Genomic DNA, 23,293 nt, shown 5'->3' with positions numbered 1-23,293 from the left:
CTGTTCAAACACTTCCTTTTTTTGGCAGATTTTTGAATTTAACCTACCAAAGATTTTGACCCTTTTTCTTTTCCTCTTTTGTCCACGGCTTCAGCCTTTTGAAGGATGGATATTTACTTCTCTCATCCTTCCTTATCTTGCTGTTTAATCACACTGGCTTGGGATCCTTTGGGATGAAAATTTCTTGAAAGGTAGAAGATCCTACTACTGTATATGCGGCAGTTAAGATGTTGCCACTGTAATGCAGTCTGCCTAGATGATCTTTGAAAAGTTGGTTAGGAGCGTGACGACTGGAAATCTCATGGTTGCTTTTAGACTTTTGTGCCTTACGTAGTAGCAGAGCACATATCTGTTCCTATTTGCCATCTTTAATTCCTGCTGTTTCCCTGAAGTATAAATGATTACCTGGTGCTGAGTTAAAGCTGTAAATATCAGCCTTAATGTAAAAAAAGAGGTTACCAAGGACTGAGCTCAAAACGACAACACATTTAATCTGTAGCAAATGCCTTAAACTGTTTTCTGTAGAAAGCAGCCTGTTTTATTTTACGGTGTATTCATGAAAAAAATCCATAAGCAGATCACTTCAGGGACATGAGTGAGGTAGAAATAACTTAGACTAAAGCATTCGCATGGTCACCTGCTGCAATTGGCAAGGTTTAAATTAAGAAGTGTTAATAAGGCATCACATAAAAATACAGCTTTTTACTTGAACTTCTCTAATCGCCCAAGTTTAAATTTGCCCAGGTATGTTTAATAATAATATAACCTCATTGTCTCAGTGAAGCATCAATTTCTTTTAAATGCCCATTGGGCATTCTCATGTAGAAACACATTTTAGCCTGGATGACTTGTTAAATTCACCCGGAATACATTCACCCAGAAACCTAAAGAACATTGCTCCTGTGACAGAGTACCTATACAACCCCCAAACATGCCGCTATTGTAGCGTCATTCATAATACGCCATTCCTGACGTCGTCGTTAATGACAGAGCGTGATAAGCATTAACAGGAGACCTTGCTACAGCTATTTCAGCTAATTAAACTATTAAATCACTTTGTCTCTTGCAAGGGAGCGCTTGGTCTGTTCTGTGGTGAGAGTGCTGGGGAGCGTGCAAATAGCGTCTCATCTGTTACTAATCGAGACTGTTTTTCCCAGACTCCAAAAAGGGTACACACTGAAAATGCCATCACAAACTCGCAACTAAAAACCTCCCTCCCCCAAATCCCCCGCCCCCAGGAGTACAAGCAAATTCTGTTATGGCTCTGTAATGATTTGGGAAATTATTGTGGAATGAGCTGAGCAGAATATCGATGCTGTAAGGGAGCACGCACACTGAAGCATACCATTTTAAATGTCCTTGAGTACAAATAAAGGCCAAAATATATGAAAAACTGCCAAAAAAAGAATGAGTGCAAACAGGTTTTTCCATGCACTGTTTTGCAAAAGCCATCATCAAGTTTTTAACAAGGTTACGACTATTGCGTCAGGCAGTACGATGACTAAGCAAACAAACAAAGAGAAATTAAACTGTGTAACTAGCCGTACAGTGGTAGGCTCAGTAAATAAGAGGTATTATACATTCATCAGAAGCACTTAAAAAAAACCCCAACCCTTTACCAGTTAATTTAACATACATAAATGAATTGCATTTTTCTAAGCAGCCGGATGGTTGCTGTCCGTGATTGCACACGGCGAGTCACTGTCCGTGGGGCAGTTATACTGAAGTTCTGTTTTGGCTATAAAGTATTTTCTTGTTGATGAAGACTAGTAACGCTACAAAACAGACTTGTCACTAGTTGCTCATCAGTTAGGAAGGTGCCGTTGTGCACAGCGGTTAGACGGCCCAAACGAACGTCAGTAAGAGCTGTCCCAGTCTGAGGACTGACACCGTGAAAGAAGTGGTGCGACCAGCAGTGAATCCATGTCTCCTGAAAGATACACGCTGATACTTATTCTCTCTTTCTCACTCCCTCCCTAAATTTTTTTTTTGGTAATGAAAACTTTACATTTCTTGTGGTGCAATGTTTGTGGGCTGGGACATACACTCGTCTCCCAGATACCTTAGCATGCATTTGGTGAAGAGGGGCTTATGCTGGCCCTGACTGGCTTCACCTGTTACTAACTTAACATCCCACCTTTATTTTACAGTGTGTGATGTTGCCCTGTAGGCTGGTCTGGCCAGACTTACCTGTTGGATATGTCATGATTGGCTGTATTCTCAAAACGACAAAGCTAAAAGACTTTGTTTTCCTTCTAATCCCTTAATCTACTGGTGTTGGCGGCTCTCCTGATTTATCCAGGGCCACACATTTTTTTTTTTTTAAATTCTTGATTAATGTTCACAGCTTTATCTTTTATATTAGTTTTTCTTACAATAACACAATCTACAAATCACTCATGTCATTGGATTCCTTTGCTTCAGTTAAGCCAGCGTCTGTCAGATCTGATATTCTGAATAGGTCATCTTTTTTCCAGAGTATTCACAATACCTCTTGCTAAATCTTTTTTTCTCCTTAACACAGCTCACCTCCTGTGAGGATCACCCATGCTGCTTTTTTTTTTTTTTTTGGCTATGCTGAAAAGTGATGTTAGCATGGCAAATGAGTGTGGGTGGGGTGCCAAGCGAAAAAAAACCTTCATTAAGCCTATCCTGACTTTGCATAGCTGTGTTGTCACGCCACGTTGCAGTGGTCCTCACCAGAGCTGTACACCTCTGTGGCTGCTTCTAGACCTGGCGCTTTAGGGTGCACTCCAGAGCGTTGTGCTACAATAAGCTGAGTCACTCCAGTTCGCTCCCAGTATGCTGCCAAAGCATTTGTCTGCCTCTGAGCATGCAGGAGACATCATTTTAGACGAGAGCGGGAGACTGCAGCACTTAAATAACTTCAGTTATAGAGCCCGCTTCTCAGTGTGGTGTCGCAGTGCCCCAGCTCAAGCAAAAGGGATCTTCCACCCAACCTAAGCTGCCCCTAGCTGAATAAATTGGGTGCTTGATGGTTAAAAGGTTAGATACTATATCTGAGGAGAGGTACAAGTTGACTTTAGAATTAAGACATAACGCCTTAGGACAACTAACGTTAACTCAAAGGAAATAATCATGTGAACACTATCCTGAAAAAAGTTATCCTCTGTCCTTTGATATAGACTTCTTGTATGTAACTGTAACAATTAGACCAAAACATCAGGTCAGGCAGTTGAAGAGTATGAATACTCTTGTACAATTTATATTGCTTAACTTGTTCATAACGGACACTTCTTATTCAGGCAGGAGTAAAGACCAGGAAAAAAAAATCTTTGGCGGGGGGCAGGATTCTTTCTGTGGCTAGTTAAATACAAATCCTAACCGAATCAGCATTCAGCACTCGCTTAAATATACTTTAAGCTTTTTACAAGCTAGGGTATCATGGACACAGGTTATTTTCAGCACTTGTTTCTTATTGTCATCTGGCATTTAGCGATAAGAACTGTTTCACGGGGGTCAGTGTTGCTCTGAGTTGTCCTCCACAGGAATTGTTTTCCTGACGGGACATGGAGAAGTAAGTCTGCTATTGCGGCTCACTGTACATCTTCTTGAGCTGTTCTACTCTGAGTGTGCTTAACTCCCTGCTTTTGATAAATTTCAATTCCTCTTTTTCCTTGCACACATATACAAATTAATTATTTGAAAGGTGGAAACACAGACAGACGTGCGTTTCCCAGAGCACTAGCACTGTTAACTTCCAAATTAGCATCACCCTCTTCTGAGGCCATCTGCTTTTTGAAAAAAGTCAACAATTTTAATTGTCTTCCCTGGAATGTCAGACGGATTGCGAAATGGTGAATATGAGCTATTTTAAAATAATTCAGCTTACCTTTATGCTCCTGACACTTAAAAATGGGCCCAAAAGCCAGACTGCACTGTGAAAACGAACAATGAAATGACATCTTGCCCCATCTAGTTTTCCCCACTTCAACCCATTCAGTTTGAAACTGCATATAAAGGGACTTAACCAACAGACATACTGTACAGAGCATTTTAATCAGTATAGCACCAAGACATAACAATGCGTAAAATACATAAATAAATGAGACCGATTAAAAACAAAAGGAAATGAACATAATGAAATATATATGCTACAGCACAGAAGATCCAGGTTGTGGTGCTGGCCCAGATCTTACTGCTTTTGATCTTTATGAAACAGCCTCAGGTGAGAAGCAAAAAAATCATTCCATCATACAGCTGTTTATTATACTGCAACGACTACCTTCCTCTTTTTTTTGGGGGGGAGAGGTATTAGCAGATTCAGAGAAGAAAATAATAACACACTATGACCCTTTTCAGAGAAACAGTATATCATTTTGTTATTTGAAGCTAATTTAGTCTTCCTGGGACAACAAAACGCCAAATAAGTATATGTGGCTCAGAGAGCTTAGCTGTCACCTTTAGTGAGTTAGAGGCATACCAGAGCATCAGCACCGATCTGCATTTGTCTTGTGCACCAGCTTACACTGCCTCCGAAGGCAGCGATGATGACAGATCAGTGTGGAAATTGTTCCTACAAGGAAAAAGTCAGCGTGAATGTAAATGGAAACTATATTCTGCCTTAAAAGAAAAAAAATAAAGTCTTTGTGGAAAGGCAAGGCACTCTCTGCACAACACCAGACCATCCTGCCCTCGGGAACACGCAGGCAATCGCACCGCACTCACTGGGGACTGCATGGCTGTATACAAAAGTTAAGACCTAATTCATTACTTTTACCAGGCTGTTTGTCCTTCATTTCTTTTCCCTTTCGCAAGCAGGGGGCAGCAGCAGTCCAGCCATGGGAGGAAAAGTGACTTTGGCTTGTTATCTAAACTTGGGAGCAATTCTGATCACCTTTTCCCATTTGATTGATGCAATCGTGCAATGATGGGCAACGATAATTATGATGACAGACAGTGTAAAGTTGATAGACCCTAAAGCATGAGGAAAGTATATGATTTAGTTACTTTTAAACAAAATCAACAACTGGGATTGTAAATAGATCTCAGCAAAATATACTTCAGATAGTCAGAACGGGGACTGCAATTTCTATGAAAGCAAGAGGATCTTAATTTTCTTTGTGGGGGAACAAGAGCAGAAGTAGAGGAATGGTGGGAAGACAACAGGGTAGTTTTGTGAAATATCTTGGATTGCCCACATCAAAAGTAAAAAGACTAGTCTAAGGAAAAAGAGCGGAAAGTGCGTAATTTCACGCTTTGGTGTGCCAGCCTGAACAAATTGTAGAAAGCTGGGGAAATGGCCAAAATGGTTTTGATATATTTTAACTGCTTACAACATGCAATTTGACTTCACATTCACTGTGTTTGTTTCTGAATATCACACGCAGAAAATAAAAAAAATGGACAGGGAACAACTTTCCACGGATGAGACGTCCATATTTATTGTTCTTCCATGTGCATAGAAAATGGCAGTGAAGTTTCTTATGAAAGAGGCAGGGAATGGGAAAGGTGTAGATATACTGAACTGGACTTTGTGCTTCAAAATTACACTATTAATTTTAAAAAGTTTTTTTTTGTAATTTATAACACTTTCTTGGATTTTATTTTTTGTACGATGTTTCAAATTTGTTTAAAATGACACACTGCATTACAAATGATGGCACTTTTAACCAATGTGGCATTTCCATATTTACACCAACAAAATAAATTTACAAGACGTAATAGCATACAATCTTGACATTTAGTAATAGCAATAAAACAAGGGCATCCATTTTATTTTTTTCTGTACAAACTATCAGAACAAGACTTTTATTCACATTAAAAAAATCAGCTTTAATTTGCTCTGACCTACACACTTTCCAAATTCATTTTACTCAATTCTCAAACCTTTCGTCACATCGCCCACACCCTCACCAGACTACAGGAGCTACAAGTAATTATACCTAACATCTAAACAGAGCAAAAAACCCCATCCCTTCCAGTTTTTCTTGCACCTTCCTCATAATTCCTCATTAAAAAAAAAAAAAAACTTCCTTGTTCCTTCTTTATTTCACGTTCACATTTCATCACCAAAACAGCAAATGAGGCCATTCCACTTCTTCTCAAGCAAGATGAGAAATATACTGGTTTTTTTTTTTTTCCTTTAATGCTACACCCAGGAGTCAGGTGAACCTGGGTATTGTTCTGCTCTATAAGAAGATCGTCTGGTGGAATAAAAGTCTACATAATTTGTGGTTGATTTCAGTCCATACTGTGTTGTGTAATCTGAAGTAGCAGGAAAGTGAACTCGATCATCAAAATACGGGTCTTCATAGCTATGTGGGGACTGCAAATATAACCTGTATGCATCATAGTTTTTTCTGTTGGTATCCTCTTGACTGTAGTACAATTGCTGATGCTGTTGCAAAAATGGAAGAAAAATAAACGTAAACAAATAATTAACAGAGAAAAGACTTGTTTCTCAAACTTACCTTTTATGGAAAGGTGCTGTATAACGCGTGCAAACGCAGCTGGCATCAACAGTGTTAGTAGCATAGGTCTCACCCTCCATGAAAGGTACCCAATGTTTAAAAATTACCAGTGGAAAAACACCTCTAGGCCTCCCTGCATTACACCTTCTTGGAAACCTAGCCAAGTAGTATTTTTAAAGCATACATAGACAATATAGTATCTGACTACTCACCCCCCCAAAAAAAAGGGAGACTGGTCTCAGCTCCAACCATAAGAAAACCAGACTAAAATAAGTGATTAGAAAAGGAAAATATGAAGACAATAAACTAACAATTGCTAATGTACTTTTAAGTACAGTAATCCACAACAACAAATTACCTGTTAGAGATAAACACTATAAAAAGCACTCTGATATTAAAAAATATACTCAAACTCCCTTAAATTCCACTGAAACATCAAGTGCTGAATCTTGTATCAATATCCTTTCAAAATAAAATTTCAGAGTCACCTGTAGTCGTCTATTTTGTTCTCTTGCTGGTGAGGAATAGGAACTGATGTAAATTGGTGAAGGTTTGCTGGAACCTGTGAGAAAACAGTTTATGGCATCAACTTTATTATTATTATTTTTCTTTTTAATCATTCTTTTTGCTTTTACTTTACCCACAGAAATTACGTGGCACCCAAACAGTTAAGTTTGCAGACGTTGGTATCTACTGTCCAGTAATTGAGTCATACAGGTTAAAAAGCATCATGGATACTGGCTAAACTCTGCACCTTGGCCACTGTGGCCAGAAAGCGCTTCCCTTTGCGTCTGTGTACCCAGAAACGCGCTTGGAGCCTTCTGAACGCGGACGGGGAAGAGAGAACGCACGCAGCGCTGGCGGCCACGAGCCTTCTCCGCCTCCTCCTCGCCCTTCTGCAGGGATAACTGCCTTAACATTGCACCTATGACAACTCTCAAACGCTCTGAGAACCCAAAAGTTGAGTCCGAAAAGATAAACCCTGGTCAGATGGAAAGCCTTTGCCGGTATATTCAGTCATATTTACGTAGCTACTAACTAACGTACTTAAAAAAAAGTCACGGTATGAATTGTTCTCTGAGGAGGGCTCACACAGAGCGCCCTAGAGAGCTTATCATGCAACGTTTCATTTCAAGTCTAATGCAGTATTTTAAAGTGAAACAGAATATATACAAAAGCAAAACACACAAAACAAAATATATACAAAATATATCTTAAGGATATTAGTTAACTACTGCAGGATAAAAATAACATGCCTGATTGCAAAACCAAATCAAAAATAAAAACAGAAGTTGCTTTATAAACAAGGCATCAGGCATTTTCTTAAAAATACCACTGTTTTAACGTACTATTCATGGCTGTTAAGGGCTGTTAAATTACCTACTAACCATATATCACTGTTAGTGAACAGCATGAACTTTATATTTAAAAGCAACAGTACAAGACAATTTTGTCCCTCAGCAATAGTTAAAATTGAAACCAGGAGGCTTTTTTTTTAACAGACAAATAGCCTTTACAGCAAGGAACTTGTTTCTCCTTGTTCACTGTCATCTCATGACTTAACGTCAACTAGTATGGAGGAAAGGTGAGATCAGGTATGAAGACCTGGTATGTTTTTTGTAATATTTATGAATAACAGTGTAATACAATGATTTTCTGTAATAGTTTTAAATAAGATTCAATTTTCCAAACACCTCTTATCTCCTAATATGTAAACAAATCTCTTCTTATTCTGGTAATGTGTGCAATTTTAAAGAAAATATAGCACAATGAAGACAGATGAATATCCTGCTGTTCCACATGCAACGAATATGAATAAAAATGGAAAACAACATCAAGCAACAGTAACAAGCCTGCTAATGCAACTGTCCGTATTGTGATTGTATAAACTCCTCAGATGAGGAATATTTACGTATTGCAGTTACAATCCCCCTAATTGGTATCTTACCAGTATATACGTCTTTATGTGTAATGATATCGCCTTGGTTATTGTAATAGTGCATAGAAGGTTGTGTTCGATCATACTCAGAGCGGGGTTCTCTAATTCCTAATAAAGCCGGTGATGAGGATGTGCTGCCAACTGATGAAAACAGAAAGAAAGATTATCAGGATACGCAATAAAAGCCTATCAAAAATTTGCAAACCTAACCTCCTCTTTCTTCTCTTCTCTCCCCTTCTGTCCCAAGGCTTAGCAAATGGTAGAGATGGCTAGTCTCACGGGTAATGACCAAAACTAGTACGTAGTTCTACCTGGATGAAGAACCCCAGTGACAAAAGCTGCCAACAATGAATCATCAAATTATCATTTTATATTTTTAGGCAAGTCACTGGCCCACAATGCTTATAACTGAAAGAAGAGACCTTACCCATTTGTTTGCATATGACATCCTGAGAACTTCGTTTAGTACAGGATATTCAAATACAGATGTAAATGTTCACTTGTTTGCAATGAGAAGAAAATACTCCTGTTAGCTTTTATGATTTTATTCAAGTTATCCTCAAATACAATCGGTAAGTCCATCACATCAGCTGGAACATCAGAAAACTTTAGTCTGTCTGGCTGAAATGATCCATGTACATGTTCGTGTTACTTTGACTAGCATGCAGAAGTGAACCTTGGCTATTTTGAGCTCCTGTTGGCTGGTAACCACTGCAGGATCGTACCAGTGCGTTACTTACTTTTTATCCCTACAGTGAATACCTACATCTCTCTTTTAGTTGGAAAAAGTTTGTTCTGGTAAATCTTTTCTCTTTTACAGAGGACTCAACTGATTTGTTAGCTTAGACAAGCTCTACTTAACACAGGAGAAAAAATAATTTCTAGAAATTTTGCTTCAATCATTAATCAGTGATATCGTCTTCCATTAGCCATGCTCATTATGTCATATGCCACAATTTTGTGTTATTATGGACAGTTTAATTATTGATAGTATCCTAGCACATTGGTGGTTATAAAAAGCAAGCAAAATTGTGTAACGTGTGTGCTAATAATGATCTGTCTGTAGTCGAATGACTAACAAAGCACAGCTACTACAACCCAAGTGTAACTGCTGCACCACTCATGTAGCGTGCATGCTGCAATCTGCAAGGGAGCTGTCACAGTACTCTCGGAGGACAAGTTTTTTGCACCAAACTTCCACCTCACTACTTTTAGCCTATTCAGGTTATCTGTAGTCCACAGAACTGAAGCAACACAGTTCTGCTAGCGTATCCTGGGAGAGAAAACTCTGAGATAAGAATATCTTTGTACACATTGGCAGAGTCTGGTCAGTTCCCTGAGCCGAAGCCCTAATTGCTTCAATGCCATTGCTTATTTTCAAAAGATTTTTTAGGTCTGGCTGTAGATACAGAGCTTAAGCAGTCCAAGAGTTCAGGGTTTAGAGTTGTGATGCCAGTATGCGCAATTTGGCAGTAGGTATAAGAGTAAAAGCTGTTTTCAGTATCATGTGGTATGAGAGTGACAAAGGGATGTTTGGTCAGGAAAATCTCTCAGAATCCCAAAAAACTGGGTAAAAACTGAAAATGGAACACAGTAAGACCAGAATAACAGAGTTCTATAAAATCAGTAAAGACAGTCTGCTACTGTGTGGCACTAGACAAAGAAACCAGCACTTTATGTACTCTGGTGGTTGAGAGGAGCCCAGGGCATGAGGTATTATGATTTCTTCAGCATCTTAGACACTATACGTATACGGCTAATAGGAAAATGTATCCCTGGCTGAGTCCGTGTCGGCTATCCATGTCATGAAGGAATGTGTGAAGGTTCCTAGTTCCTTCTGTGTAATGAAATAAGTAATTAAACAACTGGTCACTTATTGCAGCAGTCAAAGTAAAAACAAAAATGTATATATACAGATATTTATCAGTAGTCAGAGAGATCTGTTCATATAAAACCACAAGAGTAAATTGGATCAATCCAACGCTAAACAAAGAGGATATACATGGCTCCAGGCGGGTTTTATATCGGCCTTCTCCTGAAGATCTCAGTCCTAGCAATGGAGATGTTATACGAACAAGGGGCAGGTTTTGGTTAAACTGCAATAAACAAAGATTTTTGTATTTGACTTACTTGCCTAATTGGCAATGCTAATGTTGAGACACCAACAAATCCTGTGGGATCTGAAGCTTGCCAACAATATCAGCTGAGGTAATACACCATACATGAAGTACTTGAATACTGCTGCTCATATATTTAAGTACAGGGGAGAGAGAGCAAGATGTCCATGTTTTAGGCAAAGTAACAAGTAAACTGAGATAATCAGGGTTCAAAACGAGGGATACCAGGTACCCCAAGGGAAGAAGCTCTTCAGTAAATCTCTTTACAGGCCTTAACTGACCTGACTGTATGACAGGTGACATCTGTTGATTTGTTGTCGATAAAGAAGGATGCGATTTGAATCTCTCTCGCTCTAGTGTTGATACTGGTGTAATAAAATGACTCTGATTCCATCCATCCTGTGGAGTGGCAAGAAGAAGAAAACAGCAAAATAAATTGCTTTTCGTTAAATTAAGAGTTTTTGTGGAACTGTTTTCAAGTGGATGCTAATTTTGTAATTTACCTTTTTATAAATGCTACGGAGGTCTCGGTATTGCCATAACGTATTCAGTACCTGGGCGGCTGCCTTGACCACTTTCAGTGACGATCTAAGGAGGCAAAGCATACTACAGTAACACAAACTATTCACCTCACTTAAAAAAAAAAAAAAAGGAAAAGAAAACAAAATCAAAACCCTAAAAAGCTTTCTGAGCTACACAATAGCATAAACCTTGCAGCTGTGAAGAGAGCCAGGTCCTGTTCTGCAGGTCTCAGCAAACGCACGCCTGCACTGCAACAGCGTGGTTACAGCTGGGTCAGCAGCCTTAAAAGAAAGGCTCGTATATGGACACGATTAGGCATGACGATTATTGCCCTCTCTGGCCTAGAAATCTTCTCTTCGGGTCATCCACATGAGGAACACAGGCAGAAAGTATGAGATAGCTATTGTCACTGTCTGCAAAAATTAAAAATCATGAAAAGGAACATTTTATTTAGCACATTTCATAAAAACTGCCATTACATACTTGCTCCACACTGATTTTATTTTTAACAAAACATCTGTCCATTCTCAAGAGCGAAGCTAGGAAAAGAAGATTGCTCTGTCTGTTACTATAAACCAAATCGTGTCTCCTTTGTAAGGAGAAATGGCTGTAAACTTAGTAGTGATACTGAAGGATTGCTTTGAAATTAAATGGCAGCGTGGCATCCGTGCTAAACGTACGCCTTTTTCTGTCACTGTGAAGATTCATCCAAATTCACTTTTTGAAAGAAAAGACTGAAAAAAATTGCAGTTTGTAGTGTCAGTCAATGCAACTAATATTTTGGCAAGATTTTAAATTTGCTTTAAGTACCCCATCCCCTCAAAGTTCTCCACGCAGAGGCAACTGTTCACCGTATCTCGGTATCCAGGGAGAGACAAAGTCACGTAAGGGATCACTGCACTCACAGCCACATACGTCCTGGATACTCAAAATATAATCCATAGTCCTTTTGAGACAGATTTTGTTAAAAATGTGGCAGATGTAATTCACATTGATCAGCTTCTGCGGTTGGAGATCCTTTTTTCTCCCTCACTGTCTGGTCAGACACTGGTGGCAGTAGCCTGGGCTGACTGTGTATCAGCTTCCTGCTATGCACAGAAGGGAGACCTGGGATACCCCGGGTTAGGGAACAGCCCTGCCAATCGGCGTCCTATCCGACACGCTGAGGAGTTCGGAGCGGAGACCTTGTTCAGAGCCCGATGGGGTCTGTAAGGCTTTTCAGTCGTGACTCGGTGCTGGTCCTGCAAGGCTCGCGAGCTGCTACGTGTTCCTGTTGCTTGATGCTCAGCTCTCCGGTTCTGAAAAGTCTTACTTGCATTGCACAAGCACGGCGCCAGATCAAGCCTGGGCTGAACCCAGCTACCCTCCAGCGTACCAGGCCGTAGGGCACAGACATGCATGAATGACTCTGCAGAGAGCCACATCCTCCCATCAGCACTTGTTTTGCAAACCTACTCCAGAAAATCCCACTGGAGATAAGCTGCTCATAACCTACCCACCGGACATGCCAGATTTCATTAACAGCTGTTGTGATACATCCCCACAAAGGTGCTAACTTATCTCAACTTTGAAAAGCTCTAAATACTCTATTAATGTTGTAGGCGTTCAATTGAGAGGAGAGGTTTTTTATATCATTTTACATTAATAGGCCCTCTTAATACGATTACTGCACGCAACTGTAAAAGCCTCCACAAGCTTTAGATAACGCAGCGTAAGGGAACGGCAAGTACCAACTGCTCCTTGTGCCCCAGCACGTTTCAGGCTTTGGTAGCTACTCATCAACAGATGAGGACTGCAAAAACAGATCCTTTTTCTACTCAAAAAGCCATTTCCCACATTCTTAAAACATCTGACATGGAATAGAGAAACACTTTAGGTATGAAGTTTGGTGCCCACTTGCCTGTCACCTCTTCCTTTTGTTATGTTCACCAGTTTTTCTATTCCTCCAGTGTCGGCGAGGGCTTTGGCATTTTCCATGTTTTTGCTAGTGACCTCGTGCAAAGCGCAGCAGATTGCTGCGACAGTCTCATCAGACAAGATGCTTGGACTGTTGCCTCCAGGAAGTCGGTTCACCAGATCTCGCATAGCATATTTACCTTTAAAAAAAAACAGCAACAGAGCCAAGCAAGAAAATACATTTTAGTACTTAAGATGTGTAATTCTAGTACTCATCCCAAAATTGTATCTGAAAGCAAAAAAAAGGAACATAGGAGCAAAAAAAAGGAAAACTTCCAAAAATTCACATTTTACACAGAGGCAAGAGAGACTAGACATCCATTTTTCAAATAACTTCTTTTTCTTCTGGCTTAAAAAATGTGAGAAATAAGTGTATTTGTGTATTACAGCAGGATCATTTGAAAATAGGAATTATGTGGAGGAAGCAGAACTGTTCAAGGAAAAATGTCACATTATTTTTTGTGCTTGAAGGGGTGGTGCACATCCCTAGGTTATATGTGGGAGGGTTAGAGAAATCCTTACAGCGACCTGGAAGTTTCCTTTCCGACACTCTGTTCACCCTCTCTGTCACCCACATGAGATCAGGTCTCATTTCGGCCAGATTTCAGCTGCTGCCTGACACACGGGAGCAGTCACGATGCCAACAAAGGAAAGGAACTAAAGCGAAGGCAAATATTTTTCTTATGTTTAGGCTGTGTTGATAAAGGAATGACTGATTTTATTGAAGACATGTATTTTGTATGTAACAGTGATAACGAATAAGCTTCACACAAAGCCGTTAACTCTCTATTTGCATTATATGCCCAAGGAAATCTTCTGCAAAAGGAACTCCTTTTTACACCTACTGGAAAACTATCCAGCATGCTTGGAATACAGTCGTGCTCTGTCACGGTCCATCTTTCAGCAAGATCACCAACAAATGTTTGCACATGCCAATTTTTATTGTTATTTATTAGAATCCCTGATCTCTACTCTGAAATAACTTCATTTTCTTCAGCGTTTAGACCGTCTAAACACACTCTCCCTGCCCTTACCGACTGTGGGGACGTCGCACCCAATTGGTTTCTGGCATAAGGTAGTTCATGCCTCCCTTCGTATCTCAAAATGTGTTACACAAAGATTGGTTTTGCAGTGTATTTGGAAAGCAAATAATTCTAGGCTTTGAGAATTAGGAAGAGGGAAGGGGCAGGTGCATTCCTGAACTGAAAAGTTCTGCCAGGAAAGGGAAAAAAGTCCTGAAAAGAAAACGTCACCTGAGTAACTACCTGTATGGGGCAGGTGTCATAGAACACAACTGTTACCATAGTTCCTTGCTGGCAGAACAAATGCTTTGCAGGAAAGCACGCTCCGAGATGCTTCAGAAACACATAATGAAACTCTTTTCAGCTGTATTTGTGGTTTTGAGAATAACTCTTTGTACTCTTATCTGCACAAATAGTTCTTACACATTTATCATCGCAGTTAAAAACAAAAAATTCTTCTATAACAAAAACCAAATTTCTCTACACCATGACATGTGTTAGCAGGGCTCATGTAGGCTACCTCTGCCTGAAGCTGAGGGTGAGGCATGGTCAACACCGGCCATAACGCATCCTGAGATCCTTGACCAAGGAGGGACAAACGCTTTAAATGCTTTTTTTTTTTGAAAAATGCTAGACGAGAAAGGCACAGCTGAGGGCTTCAAAGTATTAAATATTAACGTATATGAAACAGAAACAGTAAGCTTTTCTAGCAGGCACCCTTGTTGATTATTTAATTCAGCAAAGGCATGTATATATTGCTCTATACCTGTTTTTTGGTAGAAATACTTTACTAGGAAGGGTTTCTTCCCTCTCTCCCTACCTAGTATCATACGTTAAATAACATATTTACTGGTGTACAGCAGAGCTGTCATATCCTCTTATAATAAGCAAGGAACCTTGAAACCCTCTAAGAAGGTTACCGTTTAGCTCCAAGGAAGTGGAGTTGTGCTTTCCATCATATTTTGTATTGGTGGTTTCCTGTCTGGTTAAGTTTAGCTGAGGTGACTTCAACCCGTTGTAAAGAGATTGCTATGCAAGGCGGCTAAAGGCAAACCAAAAAGACAACATTACTCTGAAAAGCTACTGCTGTCAAAAAGATTAATGTCTGTGACACTAGTGACATGGAATAGTAAAATCACTTATGCTATTTCTATTGGTAGACTCTCATCCTAGTATTTTTTCACTATAAGATCTGACATGTTGGTAACCCTGCTTGCTTCAATACAGTTCTGTACTTACCGATCAGCTCCTTATTACGAACATCTAACGCCATATTCCTTAAGGCAGTTGCCACAGAAGAAACAACTCTATCATTATCCATTCTCAGCAGTTCCACGAGGATTGGCAGGCCTTTTTCTTTTCTGACAGCAGCTCGGATGTATGCTGCAAACTGCAATAAACCTTCAGTTACTCGCAAACCTGCTACAATAGTCTAACTGATATTATCACTTGCAATATTGTAATTCTTAAGTATTTTAGGAGGGTCATTTTCCAAAGAAGGGATGATAAGTTAAATGCATATCTTTTCTATTATTATGGAGGGTTGGCTCATCCCTAACATAGAAAGATGTTTAAAAAAATGAGCTAAGAGACAAAATAACAGATGACATAATTTACTAAAGCAGGAATAGTATTCTGAGTAAAAAGACTAATTTTAAAAGTCATAAAATGAAAAGTCTCAGCTGTTTTTCTACAGCAAAGGAAGTAATTAACTTTTTTTAAAATCTCTGCGACAAATACATAAAATTAGTAAGGCGTTCCCATGTGGTGCGTATTGCAACATACTGTATGTAAGGGCTAAAAGCAAGAATATATGGAAATAAACTATAAAAATAATGAAACAAATAGAAACAATCTATTTACGTCGATAACCAATTAGTATATCAAGTACCACAGTCTTGATTCTTGTGGGATGTTAACACTGCATCTTATATATTTGTATTTGGCACTGGTCTTACTTTGGCAGTACCTTCCCACTAAAATTCACAGCTAGATTTTTTTGATTCTAACATGCACTGGAGAAAAGCTTTCACTGTTTGTTTAAAATAAGCGGTACCGATATCAAGGCCAGTTTCCAGATTGCTCTTCTTGCCTACCATCTTTGGTTTTGCTTTACACTGTGGAATTAACACTTCTGCAATGTCTAAGCAATAATGATACACGCTAGAGAGAAACACTCGTGTGCAGACTAGAAAATCATTACATGTTCCCTCCTAAAGCCATTCCAGTACCTTTTTGAAAGCAAACAGCTCAAGTACAACTATGGGAGGAATAATAGGAATTCAGATACCCGCAGCATTATGAAGTGGTTTTAAAACATTACCTTCCAGTTGCCTGCAGAAAGGTTCTGGAGGGATCCCGCGGAGCCCTCTAGAGTAGCTGGGTTGGAGCTTTCTGCGAGAAGTGTTAGGTATGGTTTTACCACAGATGGGTGCCACAGCATTTCCACCCCTTTAGGAGACTTGGAAAATCCTGGTATAGGGCCAACTCCATCCCACTGAGAAAGGAATATGCATTTGTGAGTACATGAAACCTCTATATTTTCATTTGACATATGTTTTTTCCCAAGCCATATATACACATATATTTTTTAAAATCATTGGCTAAACAGCAGTTGATATATTTGTACAAAGAAAAAGGCAAACCTGATCTTCATGTGAAGCTTTTTTTTTCTTCTTCTTTTTTTTCCCCCAGCAACTTGGCTCCGAATCTTTGCTCGGTGATTCTTTCCCTAACAAGTCATCCAATTCATTAATGCCCAGCAGACGTGCCTGAGGTACCTCCAGTTCCAAACGATAAGAAAGGTTTCTCAAGGTGCACACACAGTTCTCCACTGTCTGAAACCGAAGCATAAAGATGGCAAGCAGTTAGTTACTTTCTCACATAGCGATACAGCAAACCAAACAAATTGAGTAGAGATGAAAAGACGTTTGGAGCAAAAGAACCAAATTCTAATTCTGGGTCTTGGGCATCGCTGCTTCTGTTTCTTTGGGAAGATTGAAATGTCTCTGCTTATATCCCCAGTTATGAAAATATTGGTGAAATCATCTCTGCTGTAGTAACTTATTTTTTGGAATTTTGAAAATAAAAAGCATGAGTGCTTTTTATTATTGTTTTATCAAGGAATGAATACTTCAACACTCTCCAAAACGTAAAGCACAGAACCAGTTAACTTGTATTATGCAATAGAATTTGATTGTGCATGAATAACTTCAGGTGAGGAGAGAAGACCAGTCAAGCTAAGCACATCCCAGTGCTAAATTACACTATATAAACCCCAAAAGATTGTATCAGACATATGGTTTAGTACTAAAAATGACTTAGAGTATGCACACACCTTGCTGTCATAATCCGACGTGTTCACACACGTATGGATCACATACAGCAGTGAATCGACCAGCCCTTCGCAAGATCTCATTTGTTTGCGGGCTTCTTCACCGGCAGAGCTCAGATTCCTAAAGGGTTGAAAGGAACAAGAACGTAAGTGGACGTAGCGCAGTCACGGGTACGCAGACGTATTTTATCCAGCAGTTTGCAGAAGTTTTTACGCAGCTGTTTGATACGTGACTTTGAGAAGACAAAAGCAAACATACCACGTGGTGCAAAAACCTCCCCCTACCCTTGCACAATTTCCATAAAAGATAAATATAATTCAAACTAATTTTAAGGTAGAAGCGATTCACTGACAAAACTGAGCAAAGGCAGAAATCTCTTCCCCACCGCCTCTCCCGATCCAAGCCTCCTCCGCTGTCCTAACGCAGCTCCCAGGTTGTGTCCGCTGTGGAACAGATCACCAAACTTGTCTGAGTTAAAAATACCCTCTGTTGTCTCTTTTAAAACCCAGATAAGTTCAGCGATCTGTTCTGTGGTGCAGCCTCGCTAGCATTTCTGCTAGCGATAGATAGACTACAGATAGTGATAGATGGTGCAAGTATGTAGACGAAGGTGCAGGGAAAGGAAAAGGCTGCCGTGTGCTTCAGAGCACGCAGCAAAGGGCGGGAACAAGCATCTGCCTCCAAGGCCACCGAAACCTCGGCCTCAGGCTCGGATCGGATGCGCGTTAGAAAGGGCGCTGCTGCGGAGAAAAGCCGTCGTCCCTGTCCAGAGCTGCTCGCTCCCCTGCGCTGCGCCAGCACGGCTGTGTTCAACCGCAGCGTGAAACTTGTCATCTTGAAAATGACCCAACGAGCAAAAGAGCGGTGGCGTAGGAAGAGATTCTAGCCGTCTGGATGTGATCCTGGGCAATATGCTCTAGGTGACCCTGCTTGAGCAGGGAGGTTGGACTAGATGATCTCCAGAGGTCCCTGCCAACCTCAACCCTTCTGTGATTCTGTGATTCTGTGATTCTGTTTGGAAGGGTCGCCAGCAAAAAAAAAGCAATTCCATGCTGTGTGTTTCAACGCAGCGGCCTTCCTCGACTGCTTGATGGAACACAATTTGAAATCTAGTAAATTAAAATGATAAACAAACCTACAACTAAACAGAAATAGTTCATATACTACTCCCCGTCCTTGAATTCTCTTTTCAGATATTTTAGTTTTGCATTTTTTTATTTTGAAGAATACTTTTTTCCCCACTTACTGCTGTTTGAGAAATCCACAAAAGGAAGAGTCAAACATGTCTTTACTGATATGCATACTTATACATACATAGTTTTTTAATTGTATACAGCAATAAAGAATCACCAAATGCACAGTTTTTTTTCTAAGTAATTCCCATGAGCCACGCAAATCAAAGTAATTAATGCCAGTGTCTAACTTTGTGCTTGTCAAGTTCTTCCGATATAGAAAAAGATAGATATAAAAGTACAGAATTTATAGACTGTAACAGCAATTTTGTTGCACAGTGATCCTATACACAGAACCTGTTGGATAACACGGTTCCTCTGCAAAAAGGAGTCTTGTGGAGCAGCAAGTTACCTTAGGCATCCGGTAGTGTTGCGTAGGACTAGGGAAGTCTGAAATTTAATTTTATGATCATCGTCAAAGGAAGAACTGTTCCACCCGGAGTGGGGCACTATCACAGTGTTCGTCAGCGTGGCCAGAGCCTCTCTGATGATCGTCATCTTCACGGCGTCGCACGAGGACAAGTTCCAGAGAACCCCTTAGGGAAGCATTGCATGCAGCAACATCAGCAACGACTCGGCAGCATTTACTGCGCTCAGCAATCGTAAGGCAACACTAACAACTTAAGAGACATCACTTTAAACAGGAGAAAAATACATTTACCTATGCATAACCAAAAGAAATATAATTAATTAGTCTGCAACACAACTTTTACATGCCAACAGCATTCATCGGTCAGCAAAGCTGCCATTAAAAGATTCACTTTACAGTCCCGAAATAATACTTCGTAAACTGCAGGTCACAATTTATTCAACAGTCTTCCGTTTGCCTGTCCGACTGAGGTGTAACCTCTTCAATGAAAAGTGAAACAACAATCAGAATAAACCTAATCGTAGATCAGCAGCTACGTCTCCTGCCATACTGAGAAAGAAAATCTGCATATCAGTGAGTAAATAGTCTCTCTCCTTCAAGGAAAATCAGCCAACAGAAACATCCACTGATTTGACAGGAGGATTTTCTTTCTTTCTCACTTGAGCAACAGCTCATTCGGCTAGCCGGCAGGAGAGGGGAAGCCCCTGTCGCACTATAGGAATCCAGATGTATGTTCCCTATAAGCATTCAGACTTGTCTCATTTTGCAAATCACCTTTCCATCATCCTGAAACCTGTGCATCAAGGTCACTACACATCTCTAATGCTAACACTTTTCTTAGATATCTAAAGACAAGAATCCCACACTGACAACTTCCTGTAACAGGAAGAAAAATAAATCTGTCATTTTTCGTAGCTTGCCAGATAAACGTCAAATCATATTCTTTGAGGGGAAAGACAGACAGAGAGACCGACAGAGAGACTGAGAATGCTGAAAACACTAAAATCTTACTGAGTAAAACTCAGGGCTATAACTTAAAGGTATGCACTTAAAAATATTGCTTATAAAACACATGTGACAAATGAGACAGAGCCATACTGTAGAGCTCTGCACAGTCTACCCTGAGCGCAGTCTCATTTAATAGCAGGCACAAGTTGCTAGCAACACGTACAAACTCGTTGTTTCCCTGCCTTTATCAATATTACCATGACATCTGCTAGGACCTTCAGCGTGAGCTGGTGCAGACTTAGGCTACAGCAGACACGTCAGCTCCTAGAGGGGCTGCTACTGGATTTGCCAGATTAATTCCGCATACAACTTAATATAAAACAAAAAGCAAAAGTCATCTACTACTAATTTATTTACTGATTTATTGATGCCTGCCATACACAGCACATCTGCCCTGCAGGTGCATACGCGCAGGGCCACGCCAGCGGGACGGAGGGCAGCAGTGACGCTGCTTCCCAACCGCGCAGAGCGTGAGCGGCGTGTGGCGTGACCGCTGCGCCGCTCTCCTGGGGAAGACTGCCGGTGCAGGGGGGAAGGTGTGAACATGCATGCGGACAGAAGAAATATCTCAACACAGGCTAGCTGTTGGTACGGGACCTTCCTCCTTTGAGTAGCTGCTCACATGGACATTCGCGCTATGGGTGATGGCCAGAAGTAACCTCACTTGTGGAGCCACGTGGAGGCCACTATGGGAGCTGCGACTGCTTTACTAAATGTGTCACAGACTGTACTTCAGGCCACGGTACAGTCTGCAGCAGAAGTGCAGTTGCAACTAAGCTAAGTCTCAAAAATAGAAACGCTCCTTACAGATGCCACTGAAGCTGCCTGTGCTCTGGGAGAACGTGCCCCATCCCCAGGGGTATTTTCACTTGGCTGTCTCATCAGTCCTAGCCAGTCGGCAGTCTGAGATGAGACAGGGGCATCTATCAGAAGAGGAGATGAGGCATTTTTCTGAACTCTTCATCCTATTCAAAAAAGGGCAAGAACATCTGATTTCCAAAGTGTGAGAGAGTCTTCAACCCTGTAAGGAAGAGGTTAGGGAGAGGGAAGAAATAGATTAATATCCTGATTTATAAGAAACTCAGAGATTAAAGTCACAAACAATTTAAAAAAGAACATGGAAGAGGTTTGGCAATGTTCTCAAGAAAAAGGGAAATCATATAAGCTGGAAATCTCTTCAAATTTCCAAGCAGAAGTAAAAGGGACAAGAAAGGCCACTTGCTTTGAAGAATGCAAGAGCAAAAACGAAGTGAGAAGAAACCAATTCTATGAATGTTATGGCTAAAAGATCATCAGTCTTACAAACGCAAATTCATTAAATATTAATTAAAGGTCATTAAGGCATTAAATTTCTCTAAAATGATGATGATGGTGTAATGGGAGATGGATGGCAGCCAATAAGGAGAGTTTCCAGCAAAGGTCCCAGGTGCGTGACATATAACGCTAGATCACATGGCCTGGAAAGCCAGGCAGGAGGAGTCATGCAAGATGAGGAAGGGAAGGGTGATATGTTTTTGTTGTTTTCCGTGACAAACGCAGCCACACGGCCTGCACCGATACTACCACTTTCTTGCCTACTTTCTCATTGTATACCTGGGATATTAGACACTTTGTGCAGAACTGAACATCCAAAAGCTGATGTAAAGAGACTACAGAAAGGTTCTTCTTGCAAGCCATGCCCACATTCACCTATTACCCAAAGGAAGTTACAGTCAATCTTTTACCCTTAGGCAGAATTCTGCAGTTCACCACCCTGTTGCATACCTTCTTCTAATAAGACATTCAACTACAAAGATACATTTGAGATCAGACATGCATATCTAGTTTTGCTGATAATTTAAGTAATATGCTACACACTGCATTTAATCATCTCTTTCAATCTGAAACACAGCTTAAAATACCTCTAAATTCTCAACCGGTACCCATCTTTCATGATAAAAAATCATTATTTCTTCCTCATAGACAATATTTTACTAATTGTAAAGTAATATAGCTGGGTACACCCAGCAAAAACATTAAACAGCATTTCCTCAGTAGCCTATTAAAATTGCTACTATAAATTTTGTGGTTAACTCAATTTGCCTAGTTCTTGAACACTTAGTTTTCTCTTAATTATTGGAGGGTGGAAAGGACAACCAGATCAAGACAGTAAAGTTTTCAATACAGTCACACAAAAATAAGAAAGAAAAACCTTTGCATACTAAAAGCCATCATCAAAATAATGAAGCGGAGGCTTCAGGGGTGGATATATTCATAAGGAGGTTTATGACTGTGTTTGGACTTCCAGTTATGACATAGGCAGCCAAAGTACTTAGTGTCATACAGCAGTTCCTACAGATGCTTTTCTCTGTAGTTTAGCTCACACAGAGATAATTTTGATCTTTGGAATAAAGAATACGGTTGGTAGCTTTGCTCCCCTGGTACAACACAACTTTCTTCAGTAGCTCATCTGCCTAGGAGCCAGACTTTTTGGCAACTAGTCCAAGATTGTACAACGAACTCTCCTAACAACCCAACGCTCTCACAAACCTCACAGCTGCCTTTTCTAAATCCCAGACATATTTATTTGGCTACTGTTGCTGGAATGGGAAGCAGGATGAGTCCAGGCTTTGAGATGGGACTGTCCTAATTGTCTCCTTACAGTGAGCTTCTCAAAGACACCCAAAACGATTTTAAACTCAAGAAGCCTCATTTTGTTGGAACACAGCCTGGGACAGTTACCTTTTTAAATACAGAGAAAACACACAATGGTGGAGCAGAAATAGAAATGGTTTGCACTGAACTCTCCTAGCTGCACCCTTGCAGAAAGATCCAAGCTTGGTTTCACTCAACCAAACGGCTTTTGAGCTAACGTAAGTCGCAAGTGTGATAGATATAATGTTTGAGTTTGTCCTATAGTTACAGCTGTGACACAGCTGGATATTAGGGCTGTGCCTGTGTGCTCATCCAGTGCACTTAAGTTATTAATTCCCTGGGTGGTCCAGGAGCTCCCCAGCCAGTTGTCAGCACACATAAGACAACAGACGGGTCTGAAACAACGAACTGACTTGTACTGGCTGAACTCCCTCCCAGCCACCTTACAGCAAAGCTTTTGACTAGCTGCTGCAGAAGATCTCCAGGTAGAAATTCTGGACTGTCCTGACGATTTCCCCCCAGGCAGCTCCAATCTGCGTGTTTCAATGTATTGCCTAATGCTGTGGGTGGAGAACTGGCCCATTCCAGAGACTCCCAGGCAGGTCCTGTTGCAGAACTGACTGAACTGCACATAGATAAGACACACGTAAACAGTCCATAGAAACTGTTTTTGCAGATGTAGAAAAGGTCACATAAAAGTTTTCTGTACACAAACTGCATACAA

At 40.4% G+C, this 23,293-nt stretch overlaps 1 protein-coding gene and 1 long non-coding RNA gene across 22 annotated transcripts in view; one reads left to right on the top strand and one right to left on the bottom strand.

Annotated features, from left to right (window-relative positions):
• LOC104138758 (uncharacterized) overlaps positions 1 to 8,383 on the top strand; it is a 30,461-nt gene extending 22,078 nt beyond the window's left edge. For 9 of the 10 annotated variants that reach the window (XR_011142051.1, XR_011142052.1, XR_011142053.1 and 6 more), the window contains one exon: positions 7,081 to 8,376. This is a non-coding gene — a long non-coding RNA (uncharacterized lncRNA). Of the gene's footprint in view, positions 1 to 7,080 lie in introns of all 10 variants that reach the window. The other variant, XR_011142048.1, reaches the window with a different exon arrangement.
• The window catches only part of PKP4 (plakophilin 4), a 104,589-nt gene continuing 85,297 nt past the window's right edge, over positions 4,002 to 23,293 (bottom strand). For all 12 annotated transcript variants that reach the window (XM_068949453.1, XM_068949456.1, XM_068949452.1 and 9 more), the window contains 11 exons: positions 18,910 to 19,093; positions 17,328 to 17,445; positions 16,636 to 16,827; positions 16,314 to 16,487; positions 15,230 to 15,380; positions 12,913 to 13,108; positions 10,994 to 11,078; positions 10,772 to 10,889; positions 8,383 to 8,514; positions 6,923 to 6,996; positions 4,002 to 6,361 (listed from right to left, as the gene is read on the bottom strand). In XM_068949453.1, coding sequence (XP_068805554.1) covers positions 6,113 to 6,361; positions 6,923 to 6,996; positions 8,383 to 8,514; positions 10,772 to 10,889; positions 10,994 to 11,078; positions 12,913 to 13,108; positions 15,230 to 15,380; positions 16,314 to 16,487; positions 16,636 to 16,827; positions 17,328 to 17,445; positions 18,910 to 19,093 — 1,673 coding nt within the window. In that variant the 3' untranslated portion in view covers positions 4,002 to 6,112. The remainder of the gene's footprint in view (positions 6,362 to 6,922; positions 6,997 to 8,382; positions 8,515 to 10,771; positions 10,890 to 10,993; positions 11,079 to 12,912; positions 13,109 to 15,229; positions 15,381 to 16,313; positions 16,488 to 16,635; positions 16,828 to 17,327; positions 17,446 to 18,909; positions 19,094 to 23,293) is intronic.

Source organism: Struthio camelus, chromosome 6, assembly GCF_040807025.1.
Source record: "Struthio camelus isolate bStrCam1 chromosome 6, bStrCam1.hap1, whole genome shotgun sequence".
Classification (NCBI taxonomy): domain Eukaryota; kingdom Metazoa; phylum Chordata; class Aves; order Struthioniformes; family Struthionidae; genus Struthio; species Struthio camelus.
The sequence above is the reverse complement of the archived record's forward strand: the minus strand, read 5'-3'. Positions and strand labels throughout refer to the sequence as shown.